At 39.8% G+C, this 16,332-nt stretch overlaps 1 protein-coding gene across 4 annotated transcripts in view; it reads left to right on the top strand.

Annotated features, from left to right (window-relative positions):
• Positions 1 to 3,738, top strand: part of Atad2b (ATPase family AAA domain containing 2B) — a 135,180-nt gene extending 131,442 nt beyond the window's left edge. For all 4 annotated transcript variants that reach the window (XM_055626044.1, XM_055626059.1, XM_055626052.1 and 1 more), the window contains one exon: positions 370 to 3,738. In XM_055626044.1, the coding sequence (XP_055482019.1) occupies positions 370 to 411 (42 nt within the window). In that variant the 3' untranslated portion in view covers positions 412 to 3,738. The remainder of the gene's footprint in view (positions 1 to 369) is intronic.
• Positions 3,739 to 16,332: the final 12,594 nt, after the last annotated feature.

Genomic DNA, 16,332 nt, shown 5'->3' with positions numbered 1-16,332 from the left:
ATATATATATATATATATATATATATATATATATATATATATATATACTTTATATGTACATAGATATATATCTTATGTACCTATTTACTATATAAATATATTTGGACTATATTTCTTAGTGCAGTTTCTGGCATCATAACTTACTCATTGAGTGTTGCTATCTTTGTCATCCCCATTGCCAAAGAATAAAATAAGAAGTACTTAGAATTGTCTAGGGCAGATGGTTTTGCAGCATAGCTGTAAAAATATTCAAATTTGAACTTGTATCTTCAATTCTTTGTCTAAAAGTTTAATTTAATGTGAGTTCTCTCATGGTGAGGAATTCCTTTGTCTTCCATAGTGGATAACATGCACTCCTTTCTCTTACAGGAGATGGAAAGAACAGTTCATATGTTTGAGACATTTCTATGAACTCCTCAAGATGGGTGGTTTATCCTCTCCAATCTGCTCCTGATGAGCAGTCTTCTGAGCCATTCACTTTCCAATTGCACCAATCATGCGCAGAGCCTTGGTGTAAAGTGCTCGCTCACTCATTCTTTCTCTGTTGAATTTGGTGCTATTGTCTCAGGTACCTGAAACCAACCAGCCTACAAGAACCAAACAAAACTTCAGAAACATGTTGTATTTTCCACAAATAAAAAATACAACCCCACAGCTTGGAGATTTTGGTGCTACAGAAACTGCTTTTGCTCTGCCCCTGTTTTCTGCACTCTTGGAGATTCTCTTAGGGAGCAGACCAGCAAACTGGAGGAAACCGGATGGGGCAGTTCTAACTGTGCTGAATTGTTGAAAACCATGGGTGACCTCCCCCTCCCCCTTTTTCCTCTTTTCTATCTCTGATCATATCCCACCCCTCACCCCACCCCTGGGTAATGGACTAAAACCTGTTTTAGAATTGGCTATAGTGTATTCTGGTGGACAACTGAAGAAACTGGGTAAAATTAGGTTAGGCTCTTTAGAACTGCCTTTAATGTGCCTTTTATTCATTTGAGAAAGATGAGGCTTAATGGATGGGCTCATTTGTAGCAAATTAATTAGAATGTTTTCTTTGGTTACAACCTTGAAAATAAGTTTTGATATTCAATGTCATAAGAGACAACAGTATTCTGTATTAAATGCCTGTCTCGTTCTCAAAACAATCAAGATACTCAGTAAGCCACGTAATATGCTAGGTTGGCAAGCTTTCCTGTGGTTTGTTTCTACTTAAGAAATACATACTAAAACAGCAACAAATAGTACACAGTTCACAAAAACCCCACATATTTTTCCATATTGCCAACAATGATGACCAGAAAATAAATAGATGGTGGCCATTCTTCTGTCAGATGCAATTTAATAGTTATTCATGTTTGAGTTACCAGAGAAAAATGGTTTTCATGTGTAGTCAATTGTTATTGTTTTGTTTTAAAGCCAGGACTTGCCAAATGAACAGAAAAGAGAGGAATTTGTAAGAAACTCTGTAAAACTCATTTTCTGTATAATTGTAAGTAAGCTCTGGTGTGTCCTTGAATAACAGTGTTAACATTTAAATTCTGTCCCATGCTTACACCTTCACAGTGCTTCAGTTTGGTTGGAATCATTTGGGATCTTGTTGAGTGATTTCTGTGGATTATACTTACCTGAAAATAATTATGGGTTACTAATTTTACAAAACTTTCTAAAAATTTGCAGATATAGTTTAGACAGTTGCAAAGAGGCAAAGGGAATGCAGTGACATTTTTTATGAGATAATTTTAAAACAAAATACAGAAAATTTTGCAGACAAGTTGGCTTGCTATATTCCTTTACTATACCCGTTAGCTGCAGGTGTGTCTTTCCAATATATGCAACACATATTTGGGTTTTAATTATGGCACATGGTTGAGGACTACTGCAGAGACACTGAGCTACCTCAGCTTCTTGTCTTTAGTTACCAACAGTGTTTACAGGGTCCTGTAATCACTTTGCCACCGTTTACATGCTGAAGCTAAGGTATTGTCTCCTTGTCTCTGGCTGTGTGGTGTGCAGACAGCTCATGCTGGCTTCAGCTACTAAAGTAATCCCAAGTGCTTCTTTGCATTTATCTTCATGGTCACCATCTTCTAGCTTCATTTTAAAAAATGGTCCTTGTTTTCTTTATACCTAGTCTGAGGTTTTCATGATATTTAATTAGTCACATAACTCAAGATGCTACCATGTAGACACACTGTATTTTTTAAGGTGAGCAAGTGTGATTAACGATGAACCATTTTAAAGGGGAGGTGATTTGAAACCTCTAATTTGATTATTGGGAGGATTTTCATGCTTTCTTTAATATTTATTACCATCATATCAGTGCAAACTATTTTACTGTCTAATACATTAGCATTTTGTATTTTGATGGAAATTGTTACAGAATTTAAAGATTTGATGAAATAAGATGTAGCAGATTTTTTGTAGCAAGTTTCTGGTAAAAGGGTTTTTGCAAGTCTCAGGTTCTTGCTGTGCTATTTCTTCTTTAGTATTTATTCCAGTTTCTCTACTTCAGAAGCATTCTGTTCAAGTAACAGCAGCACTTGTGAAAGGAGGAAAACCGCACATGTTCTAAGTAGGTTTCCCAATCCTGCACGTCAATTAAGATTTTAGCCATTAGTGAGTTTTACAAGGGAAATTTATGTACGCCATTAAAATGCTTTCAAAAGATCACGTCTTAGTTTATGTTTACCCTTGATGTAGATGGAAAAATCAGAGGCAAACTCAGTATAGGAACTGCCACTTTGAACAGTTTAGGTCTCAAAGACGAGTCTCATGCCAAGCGGGGAGAAATGAGCTGAAATCGCACCAACTCTTCAGGCCCCTTTCCCCCCAAAGAGAAACATACTATCCCAGTTTTGCTTGTTTCACAGATATCTGGTGGTTCTATAGATTAAAGCAGCTTGTGAAATTATCCAAGTCGACTCGGTTTTGTTTACCTTTCTGTAAAGTTCTTAATTATTGCTGTATAGCATTGGCAAAAATAATAATAATAATGTACAAATTGACCTCTGTTCTTACTTCCTATGTGAGCATTATAAATGATAAGCTCCTGTGTAAAACCTTGTTCTCAGATCAATAAATTATGTATCCAAGCCCAGCCAAGCAAAAGTTTGTGCTCAGCTGTGGGAACCCTGGGAGCTTCTTGAAGATGATGGAACTGTATTAGGTTTGAAACTGATGGCTGTGGAATAAATTGTGTTTTCGAGCTTGAATCTTACCTGTGATTAATTTTTTAATGTCCTTTCATGACTTGATTTTTCTCATATGCCAATGTATTTGTAGGTTTACTGGATTTTATTTTTAAGGAGTGGGGTGGTAATTTCTTCTCTTCCCGTTTTTTGATTAAGTTGGTTCAGCTATGGTGCTAATCAGTAGGTATCTTCAGTGTCAGGTCCCGTAGCTGAATGCCATTGCTGTTGTAATTATTATTTGTAATCATATTGTAAGCTTGAATTCAGGCTTGTACCTGCATCTTTTGTATTTTGTACATTTGGTTGTTGGAAGTCCTATTTGGTTTTGGTCATGTATGTCTACTTTGTAGATTAAGTAGACTTCACCAACTATGGTCTATTTTGGGTTTGTAGTTTAATTTAGAATTGTGTTAAATTGATGTTTTGCTTTTGACTTCATTTTACATTAGTTTGGAGTAAATTATTTAATTTTTGAATTCTGGAATTTGAACATTTACTGTAATTTGTAATATAACTGCTGTGAAATACTTGAATAAAGATGATAAGAAAAACATGTCTTTATTTAGCATGATTGAGTGCTGTTGGCTGCATGTGCAGGGCTGCTTTTATGGCTGAAATGATTAGTTTTATAGAATGTGCATATTGTGCTGAGTATGTACCCCCAAAATTTTACGTGTTTCTTTTAGAATTTAGGTATGCCTCTGGATTTCATAGCTGAAAGGTTTTTTGTTATTGTTTTGTTTTTTCATTGAGAAAGTATAATTTTTATTTAATTGGCTATTGTCTAAAATATATTGGACAGAAGCAAGTGGATAACTTCAAAAATTCGTTTTTCTATCTGAATGTTTATTTTAAAAAGACCTTAAAGTTGCTTTTAGGGTTCAATCAAAATTTTAGGACTTTGGAAATAAAGTTGAATTTTATTTATCCAGTTTTGGTTTCTATAGGAAATTACAGCAAAGGCAGAGGTTAATCTTAATCTAAATCTAAATCCTGTCTCTATACTCTTAGACCTGAGTGACCTTAGGGTATTTTTTTAAATGCAAATTCCCTCTCTTACCCTACATGTCTGTGCTTGTTACATCTTAGGCCCTTCTTCATGGACTTCATCAACTGTACTCTGGTATGGGACAGACAGATGATATAGTTTTGTCCTTAGGTATCCTCTGCTCTGCTAAGGGAAACAGAAAATAGAATAAATATTGGTTAATATTACTCTCTGTTCTTTTAAAGAACTGCTTGGCATTTTGTAGTTTGGTTGATTATCACAATAGAAATCTCACTTTGGGGAATGGTTTTGAGGGGTTTGAATATACACTCTTTTCTGTTCCACTTTTACCTTTCTAACTTGAATTTCCTCCTGTTAGCCCCGTACATTTTGTTAGAACTCAGAGGGAATTAAAATGTTCTTGTGAGACTTTCACAGCCATCTCCCTCTCTCCTTTTAAGATATAACAGTTATCTTCAGAATGCTTGTGGGTAATGGAGTCAGGCTTCCTTCTGTTTTTGACTTAATGGCAACTGTTGATGCCAAGTTAGTGCCCACTATTTTTCTGAAAGCACTGTTTATTCCAAAAGCATATATCTTGTCTATATAAGGGCTACTTGGAGGTGTTAATATATATGGCAGGCCCCAGAGACCACACAATGTCTTATGATTAAGACACCCTGATTTTCTTTTTTAAACAAATTATTTTATTATTATGTGTTGGGATCGTGGTACATGTGTGCCATGGTACAGCTCTCAGAATATTTTTGGAAGCTGGTATTCGCTTTCCTCTTTGGGACTGAGAGATTGAATTTGAGGCATAAGGTTTGTGTGGCAAGCATGTTTACCTGCTGTGCTATTTTCACTGTCCCAAGACATTCTGGTTCTTTCTGAAATTGCTCTAGAATTCTATCACTGTAAAGATGCTGGAGTGTAGCTCTTCATAGTGGCTTCTGGCAGGGAACTTAGGTTTCTTTTTTTTAATTTTTTTTTCTTTTATCACTTTATTTTTTATTTTTTTGCTTAGGTTTATTTACGGGTCTGGCCACTGGGAGTTTGACCATGCTCCAGTGAATATATGGGCAACACAAATTGGACCTGATACTTTTCTTTCTTTTTTCTTCTTTTGTTTTGGGGGCAGTCCCAAGGGTTGGGGTGGACCTGGAAAGTGAATGTGACTGGGGTGCATTATGTGAAATTTCCAAATCATCAATAAAAATATTATATAAAAAAGAATTCTATCATTGTCTTGAACTCTTTTAGATGAAACAATTGATAGAATCAGTAAAGGCTTCCAGAAAAGAAATCCTGTAGTAGCCTATTCTTCATTCCTCATTCCCAGAGAGCTGTAAGATACAGAAGGTGAAGGAAGGTGGGACTAAAGAAAAACATAGGTAAAGCAGAAGATGAAAGCAGTGTTTTCCTTGTATGACTGATACGTTTTGTGACTCGAATGAATGAAAGCCTGTCTTTGCCCTAGTACTTACCTGTTGGTGACATGGAAACTGATGGTTAACATTCCATTCAGGTGTCCATAACAGCTATGCCGTTAATATTGTGCAGCAGTATACGGTAGCTGCTAGTGAGAAGCTAAGTAAGAACCAACATGGTTCTGGGTTGTAGTTTTCCGAGGGGAGAGAGGTATTGGGAGGCCAATTTGCAATACTGAATAAGCTACTTTAGAGACCTGGGTGAGGAAGGATAGTGTGAGGTAAAACTATATAGGAAGCTTGTGTACTTCACCTTGTGGTATTCTAAACTGTTTTTGGACAATACTGTGACATGATGAAAATAGAAAAACATCAAGAAGGAGAGTTTCAAGAAGGAGGCAAAATCATTAGGAGATGGTCAGCAAATGTTGGTATTGAGGGGCTGTGGTTGCTCCTAGTTTCTGCCTGGGCAGTCATCCCCTGGGATGCAACAAATTACAGTGACACCAAGGTCCGGCAGACATTTAGATACATGCAGCAGCTAAAGCTTAGGACAGTTGAGAGCTAATCTTGGAGTTTAGCAGCTTACAAGTGTCTGTTCAAACCACAATATGAGTCAGATCACTTAAACAGTATTTTCCGGGCAGAATGAAAACAGAGGTAAAGCCATGTTTAAGTAGCAGGTGGATGATGCCTGAGGACTGACACTGATTGTGCCTAATCAAAAGAGCAACAAGTGAAGAGTAGCATCATAGAGTTCACGGTGCGAGAGCTGAGTTCCAAGAAGCACTGTTGGATGCTTCTGTGGAAGAGGTAAGATAAGACTCTATTACAAGTGTATGTGGCAACTCGGCAATCCTGGATGCTTTCAGAAAAAAAAGAGCAAGAGCATAATTATAGAAGGGCATAGTTGAAGAAAGGATTTTAAACAATGTAGAAAAACAACATGCTTGTCCATCAGGGATGGAGTTGGTGGTGAACCTGGTGAGGAACCAACGAGGATAATCATAGGCTGAGAGTCAGATAACTAAATAGCACAATCCTAGATGAGAACTCAGGGTTTTTAAACAAGTACCCAGTCCAGTTTCTCCTCACTATACTATCACACCACAAAAGGTGGTTGGAGTCTGAAGATGAGAAGAAGGGGCAATGGTTAGTTGACCAGAATTCCAAAAGAGGCTAGAAGTGTCTGTCTTGAGTAAGAGTGTTTTAGAAGCCCACAACTGGTGGCAGAGGCTGGAGTGTTATGTCCGGGCATAGAGAAGAGTACTGTGAGCTTTAAGAGATCAATACCTGCTAATTTCAAGTATTCCACATGTTTCCTTACTGAGTTTTTATCTTTTCCTTAAAACATAACCATGAGAAATTCTTTAAGGCAAATGTATAGGTTAATTATGGATTATGTAAGATGCAATTCAGGAAAACAAAGGGATGCATTATAGACCACCGGAGTGTGTCTGTGTACTTTCCTTTTTCCTCTCAAATGTATTTGTGCTTGTGGTGATGACTCCTGCCTTCCTTGCAGTTTTAATACTTTTGTGCATGCTCAAATACTACATTTAATATTTCTCTGGGGTTTTCTCTTTCACCTTTAATTTTTATAATTTTTCACTGTTGTGGGTGTGTGTATGTTCTGTATGTGTGTGCACACATGTGCTGCAGCTCATCATGTGTGGTGGTCAGAGGAAAACTTGGTGTAGTCAGGTCCTCGCCCGCCTTATGTGGGTTCCAGAGATCGGGCTCAGGTCAGGCTTTCATGGAAAGTGATTCTACCCACCGAGTCATCTTGCTGATCCTTTGTCTTTTAAAATTCATTTTTTAAATGATTTTTTTAATTTTAATTTTTTTCTTTATTACAATTTATTCACTTTATATCCAGCTGTAGCCCCAATCCCACCCTCCCGCCCTCTTCTCTTTTAAAATTCTTTGCCCTTGCCATTAATTTGTTGAAGAACCCAAGATTTGACTGATTGAATCACTCAAGTCTGGATTTTGCTATTTAGTCTTGGTAAGTCTTGTATGTTTATCTTTTTTATGTACCATTGAAACTTGAGTCTGGAGCTGTGCTATGCAGTATGGTTGCCAGTCACTACAGGTAACTAATGAATACTCGAAATGAATTCATTTGAACTGAACTATGAACTCACACTAATTCTGAAGATGTACTATTAAAAGGATCTGTAATATCTAAATAGTTTTTATATTGACTGTTAAGATTACATTTTGGGTATATTTGTTTAAATTTATTGAAAACAGGCTGTGGTGATGATTCAGGAAAATGTTTGCCATGCAGACATGAAGGGCAGAGTTCAGATTACAAACACATAAAATGCTGAGTGCAAGGGCATGCCCCTGTACTCCCAGGACCAGAGAGAGAGAGAGAAAAGGATTCCTGAGGCTTGCTGGCCAGCTAGTTTAACCAAATCAATGAGCTCCAGGTACAGTGACCCTGTCTCAAAAAATAAGATGGGGAGGGATTAGGAAAAACAACTAAACCGGCCCCTGGTCTCCATATGTACACACCACACAAAATACGAATTTATTAAGATAACTTCTTGTTTTTTTCCTAATTCTTTATAATAGTTGCATTATGTCTGTGTTGGGTAGCACTGATTTAGAGATCTAATCAGATTCCAGTATTATTTCATTTTACTATTTTTTTGCAAGTTGGCTTCACAAGTGGCAGTATGTTCTTTGTTAGGGGCACACAGTGCCTGATTCTTTTTGTGATGTCAGCAGTGACTGACACTCTATTCCAAGATAACCATAATTGATTGCTTTGCAGAATGAGTTCTAATATAATCATGGCTTACCCATTCATCGGTGGGAAGACGCAAAGAGAACCTCTCTTGGATGTTACTATCCATGGATTGTATAGGAAAGGTGGGGTTAGTGATTCCCTCTTTGCTTTTGTTCTAACCAGATTTCCATATTTCTGCTACTGCTGCTGCTGGTGTTGCTGCAGCTGCTTCTGCTTTCTCCTCCTCCTCCTCTTCCTCCGCCTCTTTTTCTCTTCCTTTTTCTTTATTCTTTCTTCTCTTCCTCTTCTATTTCCTTCTCTCCGTTCTTCACAAGTCTTAGAAAATATACAAGGAATCAACATTTCTCTATCATAACAAATATCAAAGGCTCCAAGAGCAGCTATATATGTAACACACACAGATGCTGTTTCACTTAGGAGCAGGCTTCCTGTCCATGAGACAGAGAAGTGGGGTGAGGTGGGCAGAGAGAAGGAAGGAGAGAGGCAGGGAGGGGTCTTCTCCTAGCATAAACATCCAGGTAGGGTTTGGAGTGGGCAGGCTACAGAATGCTGAAGGCCATGCTGGTGGGAGACAGAGTGTCCCTGTCTGGTGTCCTCCTGTCCAGCCTCTAATGCCTGGCTCTCTGGTTAGCAGCAAAAAGAGGGTCCAGGATAGAGATTCAGGGCAGGTGGGCCAACAGGCCAGAGAGGGAAGGAGGTGATCACTCTGGAGACTGCTATGGAAACTAGAAGAGGCTCACTTCTGTTTATCTTCCTCTCCTCTGGCTGATCCAGTCCATCCCACCAACCTCCCCAACAAGATGCCCACCAGACTCAAGAGCAGGTACTTAAGCTTCTCTTGAGCAGGCAGGACAAGAGATGCCACTTTGACTCCTGCTCTTCCTGGGTCAGCCACCTGGAAGGCAGCATCATTAGGAGGGTGGGAGCAGCCTGCTCCAGAAGGACAACAGAGGGGCCGGGAGGACAGTGGTCAGGGGCTGGCTAATACCGAGGACAGAGGACATGCATGTACTCTGGGGCAGAGGTGCAGGATGATCACAGGTTCTGGCAGCACTGAAGTCTGTTGGACGTCCATCTGTAGTTGGTCCCATGTTGATGTTTGCCACAGTGCTGCCGGGAAACTCACATTGGGCCATGTGGTCAGTGACTTACTTCTGTGACACAGCACAGATTGATTTCTGTGATGTTTTGGAGGCCATGTATGTGTTGGTGGAGTGTGTTGGTGGAGTGTGTTGGTGGAGTCCAAGGCTGACATCTCACTGAAGGACAGGTTGCTCGTTTCTGCAAAGGCACAGGTTTTGTCACTGGGCACAGCCTGCGGGGAGTACAGGTCACTCTTGTTGCCCATAAGTGTGATGACAGTGTTGCTGTCTGCATGGTCCCACAGGCTCCTTCATCCAGTGCTCCGCATCTTTGTGGGCCACATGCTTGGCTGTGTCACACACCAGCAGTGCATCCATCACACCAGGGTGGCGAGTGAATGTGATGGCACGGGAGTGCTCCTGGCTGACAGCATCCCCGATCTGAGCCTTGTTGGTCTCACCATCTGCCCAGTTGCTTCATGTGGCCAACTCCACACTCTCTATGTTCAACTTGTTGCAAACCGTGGCAACAGCTGACTCTCGCCAATACTCGAGTCCCAGAAGAGCACCACTTTGAATAGGCAGAGTCGTACCCACCAGTCTGGGTCCCTTAGTGTCCTCCCAACCAGTTTTAAAAATCTGTACTATCCCCCTGTCAACCAGAGGTTATGAGTTACTTTTCTTAGTCATTATAGAATGAATTCATAGACTTAAACACACATGGTGTATTTATTTAAATTTTCTAATAAATTGTCTGTGTGGGTATGTGCCCACGAGCGTATGTGCTGGCAAAGGCCAGAAGGTGGTGGTGGATCCCCTGATGTTGGAGTCACAGGTGGTTGTGAGCCCTGCCCCCTCCGTGAGGGTGCTGAGAATGGTCTCATACCCTCTGCAGGAGCAGTGAGCACTCTGAGCAGTTGAATGATCTCTCCACCCACCCTCTCTCCCAGGATGGTTCAGGCCCTTACTATTGCTGTTTGTGTTGTGCTGAAACACTCCCACTTGGCAATGGTAGTCATTTCAAGTTAGCTCCCGAGTCCCAACCCTGGTGACCTCTGTTACTTTTAATCTCTGTTGCATCTCTGTGGTGGTGTTCTCTTTGTTCCGATACTGACCATTTAAAGGCTTTTTAAGTGTGTTTATATGGGCATACCTGTATGAGTTCATGCCCATCATAAGCATGCAGTGTCTCTGGAGGCCACACAACATTGGATTCTCTGGAACTGGAGTTACAGGCACTTGTAGGCGCTGGGCCCCAAACCTGAGTTCTTTGCAAGAGGGGTTGGTGCTTTTAAACACTGAGCCATGTCCCTAAGCCCAGTTACTGGCAATTGTTGTCTTCATGCTTTGTTTTCTGATCATTATGTAACTGTATCCTGTGGATGCATGCACACACGCACGTGTAGAATGAGTGTGCATGCCTGTGTGCACATGGAAGCCAGAGGTTAATGCTGGGCATCATTCCTTAGAGCCTTTTTTTTTTTTTTTCCTGTTTTCTGATGTCTGCTCTTTAGTATTACTTTTCTTTTAATGTGATGGAAAATGAGCTCACTCAATGGAAACCCACCTTCTTTTCTAATGTAAACATTGTGGGTTACACATTAAGCTTTGCTTTAGCTAGGTCTTATACACTGACATTTTTATTTTCATTTGCAATCCTTCGATTCAAAAGGTTGTTACTTTCGCTTGGAACTTCCTTGGCTCCTAAATTATTTAGGTGCGTGTTGTTTAACTTTGAGGTATTTGGCATTTCCTATGTTTTCTGTTACTGGTTTCTTATTTAATTTTATATGGACAAAGAATACACTGTACAGAATTCTAATTATTTTAAATTTATTCTGATTTGTGGCCATGAGTATGATTTTTCTTGGCAAATGTTTTATGTGCCCCTGAAAAAAACAATGACGTTGCTTGTCGTTAGGATTGTCCTCTAAGTATCACATTGATTACTGTCTTGTTTGGGCCTTCTGTACGCTTGCTAATTTTTCTTTCTACTCCTATCAGTTACTGGGAGAGGTGTGTGATGCCCGGCAAGTATAACTGTGAAGTTGACGACCACTCCTTTGGTTCTAGTGCATTTTGCTTCCTGTATCTTGGGGCTCTACTGTTGCTTGTATCACATTTAGAACTGTTCAGTGTTCTTAGCAAATGGATTGTTTCGCCATTGTGTTACTCTTTGCTGCTGGTAATTGCTAAGTCCAGGACTCTGCTTTACCTGTCATTAATATCCTTACTCAGTCTATTTTTTAAAATTTTTCTATTCATTATTTATTACAATTCATTCACTTTGTATCCAGGCTGTGGCCCCCTCCTTCACCTCTGCCCAATCCCTCCCTCCCTCTACTCCTATGCCCCTCCCCTAGTACAGTTTATTTTTAAGGATGTATTTGAATGACATTGCTTTTCCCACGATTTCACTTTTTTCACCTAGCCTTTTTTCTTTTAATGTATTGGTCAAATTCAAAATTGTAACAAATTCATTTTAATGATCTAATTGGCTGTTTTATTTTGTTTTTTAATTAGTGATTGTAGATCTGCATGACACTTCATTCTATTAAGTAGAATGGGAGGTCCCTGGCACTGAGCGGAAGAGCTGGTTCTGTAGTTAGAAAACCGAAATGGAGCAAAACAGATTGCTTAGTGTCAAGCTAGTTATGGTGGGAGCAGAGACCTTGTTTATTGTGCTTGCTCTGATGCAGAGAGCCTTTTCTGATTGGCTGCTGGTAATCTCTAGGAGTTTTTCTTTTCTTTAAGCTTGTTCATTCATTTTTAATTCTGAACTTGCCTGTTAGTTTTCTAGTACTTTGTGTAAGTGGTTTGCAGAAGTTTGTTTCAAATCCAAACAACTAAAATAAACACAGCACCTATCCACTTTCTGTCTCTATGAATCTGACTGTTCTTTTTATTTTTATTTATCATATTTTTATTTTATTCTTTTTTTTTTCTTTATAGACCTGGCAAGTCTGGAAGTAGTCCATGATGGCCTTGAACTCATGTCTTCCTCTCTAAAATCACTGAGTACTGGAATTACAGCCATGTGCCTCTTCTTGTTCTCTTGTATAGGGAGGATTTCATCTTCTTCATTTTTCTCAGCATCATGTCCTCAAGGTTTATCCTCGATGTAACACCCCTCAGGATTTCCTTCCTTTTAAAGTCTAAGAATATCCTATTATATGCAACACACTACATTCTGTTTATCCAGCCATCCTTCAATGGGCATGTGGTTGCTTCTGTCTTTGGCTGTTGCAGATAGTGCTATGAATATCCTTTGAGGTCCCTGCTTTCATTTCTTTTATGGATATGTCCAAAAGTAGAATAGCGGGATCATATGGTAGTTCCATTTTTAATTTTGTGGGGAATTACCATACTGTTTTCCTCAGCAGCTGAGCCATTTTTATTCCCACAGAAGGTGCATAGAGTTTTAACTTCCCCACAACCTCACTAACATTTGTTATTTTCTGGATTTTTGGATGGCGAGGGTGGGATAGGAAGGGGACATAGCAGTCATGGGTATGATCTGGGATTTACAGCTAAAGTAATTGAGCATATATCTGAATTTTGCTCTACTATTTTATTGTGCTTTCCATTTGTCTCCTTTTTATTTTGCCTGATTCTTTTGGGCTATTTAAATAGCTTTACTATTACATTTTAATTTCTTGGGTTTCTGCCTGTCTCTGAACAGTTTGTAGGTGTTTCTTTGACACTTTTCATCGTTTTCACAACCTACCTAAAAGTTAACATTTTTCCACCTTATACAAAATATAGAAATCTTCAATCCATATGCAATAGTTGTATTTACATACATTGAAAACTCCATCAGACAATGCTTTTTCTTTCAACTATCACAAATACTTTTAGGAATTTAAGGGTGAAATTAATTTGTTATATTTTAAAAGACATTTATTGTTTTTTCTTCAGTACTGAAGTCCTACATTTCCTATTTCTTCTAAAGAATTCTTTTATGGCCAGTGAGATAGAATGGCAAGTAAAGACACTTATCACCAATCCTGATGACTCTAGTTTGATCTCTGGAACCCAGATGTTAGAAGGAGAGAACTGAGCCTTGCACAGTACATGTGTATATGATGTGTGTGTGTGTGTGTGTGTGTGTGTGCATGAACAAGCAAGCACACACAGAAAAATGAATAAATAAATAAATAAGTAAATATAATTAGAAAAATTTCTCCAGAATTTCTTTGAAGCAAGTCTAGCTAGTAAGGGCAAATTCTTTTTTTTTTTTTTATCTTTTTTCAAAATTATTATTAGTTACATTTTATTAACTGTATCCCAGCTGTATCCTGCTCCCTCATTCCTTCCCAAACCCTCCCTCACTCCCTCATTTCCTCCTTGCCCCTTAGGGGCAAATTCTTAATTTTTTTTTTCTCATCAGAGAGTATCTGTTTCTGAAGAAAGTATTCATTAGATGGAGATTTGGGGTTGACAGTTCTGTTCTTTCAGCATTTTCAAATGTTCAGGGCCCTACACCATGTCAATGAAGCTCAGAACATAGAGAACTTTGGAGTCCCTCAGTCTCAGATAAGCTTGGCTGCACAGAGTTTGATGTGGTGGGAAACATACAGGGTAGAAGTGAGCGCTCAGGATAGTCATGGATGAAGACAGGGAAGAATGGGGTACATGAGGCCTCGGTATGAATATGATTCCCCCAGTCCTGCAGCTCTCTATCCAAAAGAAACTTCAGAGGAGGCTGGACCTTAGATTGTTAGGACTGTAGTTTTTCTTCTGGATCTGGTAGAAGGACTCAGGTCTGAGAAGTCAACTGCCAAGAGGAGGGATGAATTTCTCAGACATGACCTCAAGGTGTCCTGCTAAACTAGGAGACATTGGAAAATGTCAACAACTGAAGGTTAAGGCTTAAGGAGGGAATACAGGGCCTGGGGGTATAGATGTGCGTATTTAGAGTATATGAAACCCTGGGTTGGCACATGCCTGTGACCTCAGGATTAGGAGGTAAACCAGAAGAATCAGAGGTTCAAGACCACCCTCACCATTGACTGTTTAACAAGTTAGAGGCCAGAGTGGGATACACCAGACCTTGTCTCATCAACAAAATGCCAGAACATCAAGAGGGCCCACACATCCGTGAATGCACTGGGAAGAGCCTTTGTCAGAGTGCGGTGTTTGTGATTTCATAGGTGTAATGGATTTAGATAATAATGAAAGAAATGCCCAATGAGGTCAAAATAATGGTAAACCAGTAACTAGCTCTCTGAAATTGTATATGATTGGAGTCCAAAGCCACAGAGAAAAACACAGCCCCAAGAAACCCTGGACTCCATCAAAATACATGGGTCCCCTGCATCATGTTTCAGTGGCCATGATAGCACAGAACCTTTTCCAACAGTCTCATTGTGGCAAAAGGAAAGTCAACTTTGGTATGAGATTCTAGTATTTCTAAATGCTGTGTGAAGTTACTTTGTGTATAGCTTAAGGTTCCCTGAGAAAGTCTTGGAATGTGATTACTTTTTTTTTGTTTATTTTGGCAAGTACAAGAACTTGATTTGGTACCAGAGGCCTGAACTCCCAGCACTTGTGTGGTGGTGGCGGCAGGGGGATCGGAAATTCAAGGCCAGCTTTGGCTGTGTAGTAGTTTTGATGGGAGCCTAGGATGTATAGAGACCTGCCTTAAAAAGAGGGGAGGAGAGAGGGGCTTATGGGGGGATACAAAGTGAATAAAGTGTAATTAATAAAATAAAATGAAAGAAAAAGAAAAAAAAACGGGAATAGCATTATACTCTGTGTGTCGCTGAAATAAAGGTTATCTGGGGTAGGGAGTGTCAAGTTCTTCAACGCATTTAAAAGGGCTCGTCAGATCATTTTGTCTGGCAGCTTTGTAGTTTACCATACACCACTAAAGGCGTTTAATGGATTATATTTAAGAGAAAGCAATTGCCCTCACACAGTCAAATCTCCATTCCGGGTCATTGGTTGCTGCACTGATTTCCACACTGATTGAACTTAGTCATCCTCAGAAACAAAAAAGCAGATTATTATTAGAAAGCTTTCATTCCACAGTCTCCAGGTTTTATGGCTAGAGTTGGCTGTAACTTTGTCTGCTAACACAAATGTTCGTGTCAAGACAAGTATGAAAGAGACGGTCCTTATGCTTTAATGTGGTGTTTTAATGAAGTGCTAGAATTGCTGTGAACATTTTTGAATTTAAATAGAGGTGATTGAAAGGAAGGACACTGGGTCCGGAATCAGAAGCTAAGCAAGGACTGTCTTGGGAAGCCATGTGCTTAGCAAGGGTTCTTGAGTCACTGAGCTGGCCCTGGACACTCTCAGAGCCTGGTGGGCCTCCCTGAGTAACCTCTGTAGGACTGTGTCAGGGTTAAGTTCCTGTTCCGTTTGTTTCCTCTGATCTCCTCTGTGCGGATCCCTTCCTTCAGTTCATTCAGTGTGGAGATCAGCACTGTGCTGCCGAGAGCGTAAATGAGATGCTGTGTGTAGCTGTATGGTACGAGCACGTACTGTGATCAGAAGGCCTTCACATCCTGGCCTAGTGGTGCACGCCCTTAACTGTGGCTACTCAGGAGGTTGCGGCAGGAGGATTTTAAGGTCAAGGCTAACCTGTCTCAAGAGAGTGAGAGTGGGAGCAGCATGAGAATTGGGGATGCAGCCCTACAGTACTCGCTTAGCATGTGTGCGTGCGTTTAGTCTTCAGTTCTGCAGGAAGAGGAGGAAAATGAGGACGAGGAGGAAGAGGACGAGGAGGAAGTAAAGACTTTCACAGAATCTTGGTAATGTGCGTGTGGCAATCCATGATATTATAATTTTTCTGAGATACTTTATTTTGAATCCTTTACTGTTTATGGTGATCTACACACACACACACACACACACACACACACACACACACACACACACA

The sequence above is a fragment of the Psammomys obesus genome, unplaced genomic scaffold, assembly GCF_907164565.1.
Source record: "Psammomys obesus unplaced genomic scaffold, mPsaObe1.curated_primary_1811, whole genome shotgun sequence".
In the NCBI taxonomy this organism is placed as follows: Eukaryota; Metazoa; Chordata; class Mammalia; order Rodentia; family Muridae; genus Psammomys; species Psammomys obesus.
This window is presented reverse-complemented; position numbering and strand designations above follow the sequence as displayed.